The following is a 7,883-nucleotide window of genomic DNA, read 5'->3' as shown; positions in this document are numbered from 1 at the left end:
TCTGCCTCTTTAAAATGCAATGGCAACTTTAGAGTAAAATGGTTCTATTGAATTGAAATTAAAAAGACAATAAATCCTATGAGTACTAAACACTGATGGGAAATAATGTAATTTTAATAAACATTACAATTTTGCTAAATGGGTAAATTAGGAATTAGGGAATTCTCATTGAGATTTGTGAAATGGCATTGTCCCACCACTTCTATCTTGTGCAGTGGTTCTCAGGACCCCACACAGGTCACGATTTGCAGGTCACCCAGCTGGTGCACAGGTGTATTCATTACTCACTGACACATTTTAAAAGAGCCACATGTGAAGCCAATATCTCACTTATGATTCTGTGAGGAGACCTGGAAATATGCACTGTTTGGGGTCCTGAGGACAGAGTTTGAGAACCTGTGCTCTAGTGTGTATGTTTTGCCCTCCCTACTATAGCATATTGATTACATAGTTGGTCTGTTATTTGCATCCTAATGTAGCAATTATAAAATGGCAGTAACTGTAACTTGCTGTAAAACATAAGAAAAACAATGAGAATTATCAAATTTGTTTTTATTATGGATTATTTTGCCATGTTGGTTTCAATAAATAGAAATTAGATTTAAAAAAAGTTACTAAATTTTAGAATTTATTGACGACGAGAAGTTTGTCAATTATGTCCTCATTTGCAAAAATACAGTACAGATTTGAAAGAGGATATATTTTCTTTTCTAAAATGACTATCATCTCTCTTCTGCTTTACTTTCTTTGACCCAAAATAGTTCAGTACGCACTGACAATGCATCTATAGATTGATCAGTTAATGAATCAGGTTCTCCAGCTGAGATCATGTGGTTGCAAATAAAGTTAACAGGCCCTTTAGGAAAGAGACAACCTCATTGCCCCCCAGCTTGGACTCTCCATAAACACGATCCACAAATGAGATGGGGACCTGTACAGAAAGAAAGGCAATACAGATTATTAGGAACATTATAGGTAGGAAACCATATTATGAACAGAAAGAGAAAAAACAGCCTTCCTACACAGGGAATTTCCAGAATTCAATTGTGTGCTTAGCATGTAGTAAAACCTGACAATTCCCCATAAGATCTGAATTGCATCAATATTCAAATATACAGTCATCCAAACCTACATACAGTACAATCACATGATTATATTTACATACAGCATTTCAAGCACAGGTTAAACCAGTATTATTATTTTTTTTAAGTAGAGGTAGGATCTTACTCTGTGCAACATCACAAGTCACTAAGGTCCCCAATGGTGACAGTGCTCCGCAAAGATTGCATAAAACAGAATGCAAGCTTCTCTATGGCCGAAACAAATGTGATATCAGACTGCACCACTACAAGATATTCATTAAAACAGTATAAATATAGAAGCACTTGTTATGGAAACACTAAAATCTTAACTGGTTAGTAAAAACAACCCTGACACACAAAAGACTTGAAATCATCATCTAGGTTAAAAGCATTAAAGGAAACTGCTTAATGAAAGTGCATATTCTGAAAACACTGAACGACATGTCTGATACAGATTGAGTCTCCCATATCCAAAATGCTTGGGACCAGGGGTATTTTGGATATCGGAATATTCCGTATTTTGGAATATTTGCATACCATATTGAAATGTCTTGGGAATGGAACCCAAATCTAAACACAGAATGCATTTATGTGTTATATACACCTTATACACAAAGCCTGCAGGTCATTTTATACAATAGTTTTAAGATTTTTGTGCATCAAAAAAAGTTTGTGTACACACATGAAATTCATTTATGCTTCATATACACCCTATACACACAGCCTGAAGGTTATTTTATACTGTATTTTAATAATTTTGTGCTTTAAACAAGGTTTGTGTACATTGAACCATCAGAAAGCAAAGGTTTCACTTTCTCAGTCATGCTAAAAATATTCCGTATTTCGGAATATTCCGTAATTCGGAATATTTATATATGGGAGACTCAACCTGTACTGGTGCACAGGTAACAGTAATACCCCTTTCAGACATATGACCCGGGAAATTTCTTGCTCAGACCCGGGAATTTCTCCTGTGCAAATTCCCGGGTATTTGGTGGAGACCCCCCCTTTCACACTACAGCTTCTACCTGGGAAATTCCCGGGTAGACCCCTTTCAGACATAAGCCGGGTTTTTCTGTTTTCTACACAGAAAATCACAGTTTTCTCATTTAAAGTGAATGCTTTCTGGCACACATGAGGTCATGCAACATTAGTTCAATGGTGTAACTTAAAAAAAATTATGGCACAATATTTGTGTTTTCAAAACAAAGTTTTATTTAATAATGTCCTTTATTGCCACTTGACTCCTGTCCCCCCTTCTCATCAATTCCAGATCGCGGTTCTGTTGCAATATGTCCGTCGTCTCTCTCCAGGTGCTGCTGCGGATGATGTCATCACCATGCAGCATGCAGCCGTGGCCGGCCAATCAGGAGCTGTTTGGTGAAGCCCGGGAGTAAATTCCCGGGTAGCACTATTCAGACATGAGCAGGGTAATTTTCCAAGACTTAAATCCTGGGAAATGCCCTGGTGGATTGGAGGGTCGGCTACCTGGGAACATGTTCCCGGGTAGGTACCTTTCAGACATATGCAACATCCCAGGAATTTGGCCGAGGTAGGCCAAATTCCCGGGAATCTCGGTATGTCTGAAAGGGGTATTATGGAAAGTGGGATGAGGGTTGCTGTAATCGATGGCAACCAGATGTTTCTTCTGATTTTCTATACAGTGCCAGACAAATGCTAGTTTGAATCCATTCTAGCTGCTGCACTACAATAGAGGTTTGCACCTATCTAGTCTACAGATTTTATAAATACCTCCATTGCGTTGGTGGTCTCTTGTGTCAGAATAAAGTAGGATTACATCCAGTAACACTGCATCATAGGTTTGCTTCCTTCTGTGATTTTCATCAAAGGCTTTATATTATCTAATTGTCATTATCCTAGGGAACAACATAGCTCAGCTCACTAAATACAATAATAATCAGAGAGCAGGGTTGAGGGGTATCCAAGGTAATAGAAAATATTGGATTATACTCACAGATCATCCCTTTTTTTGTAAATGCTCTATGGCAACTCCTATAATATGAAGTAAAGGTAATGTACTATAGATGATGCTGTCTATACATTGTAAGTTTGCGAGCAGGACCCTCTAACCTTTTTGTCTGTTTGTTTTATTACTGTTCTATTACGGTTTTGTTTTTGATTGTAAAGTGCACAGATTATGCTGGCACGCTACAAGTAAATGTTAACAGTGTTGTAAATCATAAACAATGAACATATAGCAATGAAAAAAAAATAATAATAAAAGTAAACAATGCTTTCCTTATGTGTTGTCAGTATATTTTAGTTGGTAGTGTAAACCTAACTTCTAAAAGGCAATGGAGGATGCGCCCCGGTGACTTCACTATGAATGCGGGCGCTGGGATCTGTGATATAGGCGCTCAATGACACTAGTCTGGAGCAGGTAGTACGCGTCATTTATTAGAATTGTTTTCATTGCCATGTAGTTCATTGTTTATAATTTACACTAACACTAGCTCCAGGGTGTTCTCATGCTCTTTAGCTTCTATAATGTAATAGCTCTATGCTATTTAAAAATGCGGTCTATGATGATATATGAAGGGAGCTCCTCCACTTCCTCAATGCCTTTGATTGATTTCCCAAGCTGCATCCAAAATTCAATCATAAAAACATGGGTAGGAAACCTGGAATTCCATGGAGTAGTAAGTAATAAGAAGAAAATGAATGATCGGTGAGCATAATCAACAATTTATATCTAAAGAATAATGGCTAGAAACAGAATGGATAGATGTCCAGTCTGCTGCCTTGCAGAGACCAGTCACATAGGCCTGAGCCCTCTCTGCCCAGAAGTGTGCCTTTAGCATTCTGGTACTTTAAGGCAAGGCTCGACAAAACCCAGGGGCCAGGTCGCCATAGTGACCAGATTTGGCTGCCTGGCGACCAGGTTTTCAGCAACCCCCAGGCCCTGTAGTGCAGACCGCGAGCGCAGTCTACACTACAGAGTAACAAACATACAGCCATCAGCGGCAGCTGTATGTTTGTTATAGCAGCCGATGCAGCTGCTGCGTCATTCACGGAGTGAGCCGGCTGGAGCTCACTCATGAGCTCCACCTTCCGGCTCAGCCCGCAGCTAGTTGGGAGAGACGTCACGTCATTACGTCTCTCCCATACTGCAGAGCGGCCAGGAGGAGCGGACAGCGGCGGTCGTCGGCAGGAGCGCGGGTCAGGTAAGTTGCATTTCTTTTTAAGGGGCACTGCATGGGGGGGGGGGGGATGGCCATTACTGGGGGTACTGCACGGGGGGGGGGGGGATGGCCGCTACTGTAGGGACACTGCATAGGTGGGGGTGGCCGCTACTGGGGACACTATGGGGGGGGTCACTGCATAAGGGGGGACTACTACTGGGGGCACTACATAAGGGAACCACTACTGGGGGCACTGCAGAGGGGGGGATTACTACTGAGGGCACTGCAGAGGGGGGGATTACTACTGAGGGCACTGCAGAGGAGGGATTACTACTGGGGGCACTGCAGAGGGGGGGATTTCTACTGGGGGCACTGCAGAGGGGGGGATTTCTACTGGGGGCACTGCAGAGGGGGGGATTTCTACTGGGGGCACTGCAGAGGGGGGGATTTCTACTGGGGGCACTGCAGAGGGGGGGGATTTCTACTGGGGGCACTGCAGAGGGGGGGATTTCTACTGGGGGCACTGCAGAGGGGGGGGATTTCTACTGGGGGCACTGCAGAGGGGGGGATTTCTACTGGGGGCACTGCAGAGGGGGGGGGATTACTACTGGGGGCACTGCAGAGGGGGGGGGATTACTACTGGGGCACCCCGTTAGTGGTGTGGCCATGGGGGTTGGTTGTCAGGGGCGTAGGTGCTCAGTAATGCTTCTTGGGGGGAAGGGGGGGGGGTCTGGCTCCTACACTTTCATCCTGGCTCCTAAGTTTTAGAAAAAATTGTCAAGCCCTGCTTTAAGGCTTTTACTGTCTTGCATGCCTTTGTGAGTACTTCCCACTCTATCCATGTAGAAAATGCTAAATTTGAAGCAGGTATGAGCCTTTCTAAATCCTGTATGATAAATATTATTATTATTATTATTATTATTATTAATAGTCTTCCTAAGATCTTCAGTTGTAGGTATCACTTGCACAAGATCTATTGCTTGAAGTTTCTCATGCTTTTAGCCACTGGCTAGGGGTAAAAGGATGGTAACAATTTCTTGAATAGTAAATGTTGATACAACCTTAGGAAGGAAATGTGTACTGGCTCCCAAGACTACTTTGTCTTCAAAAATATTCAAACTGGGTTCTTAGCACCATAGTTCCTATACTGCAACTCTAGAAAAACTACAGTACCTTCAGAGTTATCCATCTTAGTGGGACTTTTTTAGGCATATGAATTACTAGGTTGACTTCCCATGGAGCCACAACATAGAAGGCAAATTCTTTTTAGTACTTGAAAGAAACAAATAGTCAAATTTTTTGAAGCCACTGTTCTTTTCCCCAAATACCTCTACTGTGAGCATCAACAGGACAAAACACATACTAAATCTATCCTGCAGAAAATGGAGGATACGTGGGATAATGGATTTAGTTGGCTGTAAAGTGGATCCATATCAAATAAATATTCTTCCAACTCAATAATATATTAAAGAGTTGTTCTTCCTCACCTGCATGAGAATCATGATGGAGTTTCTGAGCAATTCTCATTCAGTTTTCAAGCCATTAAAAATGTAGCGGCTTCTTTATATCAAGTCATTTTTTTTTTTTTCTTTATGCGTGCTTTACATGCTCTCTTAAATCTATTTTAGTACCATTTGATAATGCCCCGTTGAGGTGTTATACCAGTGAGGTCCTCCACCCCCTTTCCCACCCCCCTCTCCGTTTCTTCTCTCTTTCTCCCTTCCCTCACACTCTTCTACCCTTTTTTCTGTAGCCAATTTTAAATAGTTATCTGCTATGCTATATACGATCGACTATGTCCAACATATTCTCCAGATGTATATTTGACTCACAATGTTTTCTTATTCTCATCTAAAAGCTTATGTTGTGAATGTTTTATGTATTTTAAATAGAAATAAACTATTAAAAAAAAAAAAAAAAAATGTAGCGGCTTGGTTAAAGTTAATGATGGGAGAATAGTAACAGGTCTCTCCCATTTTGTTCAGGATTAAGATAAATTCTAAATTCTTAATCCTAACAATAGTCAAACAGTCATTGCAGGATTCTTTCATTCTGCCCCCCATATATCATCAAGTTTTATCATACACAATGAGTGATAAAACTCGTTACGTATCCAATCCTCTCCCAGCTGTCATTTTTTAAACAGATAACAGTTTGGAGCGGATGGCTGGAGCACTCATTACGTATGATAAAACTCATTGATAAATGAGCCCCTAAGGCTTGAAAAGGTTTAAAAGAAAAACCTGGTCTGCTGTATGGTCTTTCAGGTTTATAGCTTCTTGCATCTCTATACTGCTGATATGAGTAGGGGGACTGAACAGATTTCGTATCATCCTAGAGGCAACAATTAGACCTTGAGCTTTTTGTATCATTGTATCTAGCTTTTCTCTAAATTTGTATGAAAGATTTGTCTAACTATATTGTCAGTCTATATTTAGACTGAGCATCTACTGTCCAGAGATGTAGATGAAACGCCCTTCTAGCCACTTTAGAAAATGCTAACATCCTGGCAGGAAGTAAAGGTACACAAGGAGGTTTACATAGGAAATACATTCCGCTTTACATAATAATTGTACCTTTCTGCTTATTTGATCTCCCACATCTGCCTGAGTGTACCTCCTCATAGTTTGGAAGCTCCAGATACTGAAGCTATGACAATACAGAACTAGACCAACACTTGGTCCATTTTTTTTTCCCCTCCAAGTTTGCGATCAATGGGGTCTCTAAGAGTACCTATAGCTTTATCCACTTTAGGAATCATATTCCATTTTCTGTCTTCATCATTAAATGGATATATACTTTCCAGTCTTCTAGGATTTACACTGACAATTTTCCAATTGTGGACATTTACTATTATTACATTTTTAAATCCTGTGGCCTAAACCACCAAGTAGTGGGAACTTTGTAGAGCCACGGCTTAATAAATGTATCCGCTTGTCTTGATTAAGCCAAGGGGTACAATTGGATCAGCTCATCCTTTTGCACCAGGAAACGGTCACATACATTCTATGAAACTGTACAATATTGCAAAAAAATAAATATTGTCCAACTTCACCCAGAATATGCATAAACTGTTCCTTTTATTTATGGGTTTACCTACTGTAGAGTGGGGAGGCTCAACCTGCTGTGGGGCCACTGCAGATCTCTTACACAGGAAATGTAACAGTACAGATAGTTCCCTCTTGAGCTTTAGCCGACCAGTTCTTGGTTTTCAAAGCACAGATTCCAAGCCAGGGGTTATTAAAAAGGGAGACTGTAGTGGCAGGGTAGCTAGGCCAGTAGCATTAGGATTATGCAACTCTGGGCCCTACAGAGAAAATAATCTCCTGCTTTTAGCAGAAAATATACACAATATTTGTCTGACTGAAGGGAAGAAGCTCCCTTATATACCACCACAGGGGGCATTTTTAATCTACCTGACGGAAGTAGTTGAAACAAGGGACAACCAGGATGCGACTGATCCATTACAATATTGGTAGCCCGCTTCCTTGCCCTAAATAAGAACAACTCCTCAACTGAAGGGAGACCTACACCAACAATCCTTTCCGCTGTTCTCACAACCCTTTGGAGCCAACACTTATCTTTCCCAGATGCTGAACCAAACCAGACTATAACCGAGGAACATAACACCGACTCGATTATGGCAGTGTAAAAGAGA

At 41.0% G+C, this 7,883-nt stretch overlaps 1 protein-coding gene across 1 annotated transcript in view; it reads right to left on the bottom strand.

Annotated features, from left to right (window-relative positions):
• Window positions 1–535: 535 nt before the first annotated feature.
• The window catches only part of DPM1 (dolichyl-phosphate mannosyltransferase subunit 1, catalytic), a 34,999-nt gene continuing 27,651 nt past the window's right edge, over window positions 536–7,883 (bottom strand). Inside the window, exon 9 of the mRNA XM_088472120.1 lies at window positions 536–931. Coding sequence (XP_088328246.1) covers window positions 827–931 — 105 coding nt within the window. The 3' untranslated portion in view covers window positions 536–826. The remainder of the gene's footprint in view (window positions 932–7,883) is intronic.

This window comes from Taudactylus pleione, unplaced genomic scaffold (genome assembly GCF_031769625.1).
Source record: "Taudactylus pleione unplaced genomic scaffold, aTauple2 ptg000121l, whole genome shotgun sequence".
In the NCBI taxonomy this organism is placed as follows: domain Eukaryota; kingdom Metazoa; phylum Chordata; class Amphibia; order Anura; family Myobatrachidae; genus Taudactylus; species Taudactylus pleione.
Note: the sequence above shows the minus strand (reverse complement) of the source record. Positions and strands in the feature narration are given on the sequence as shown.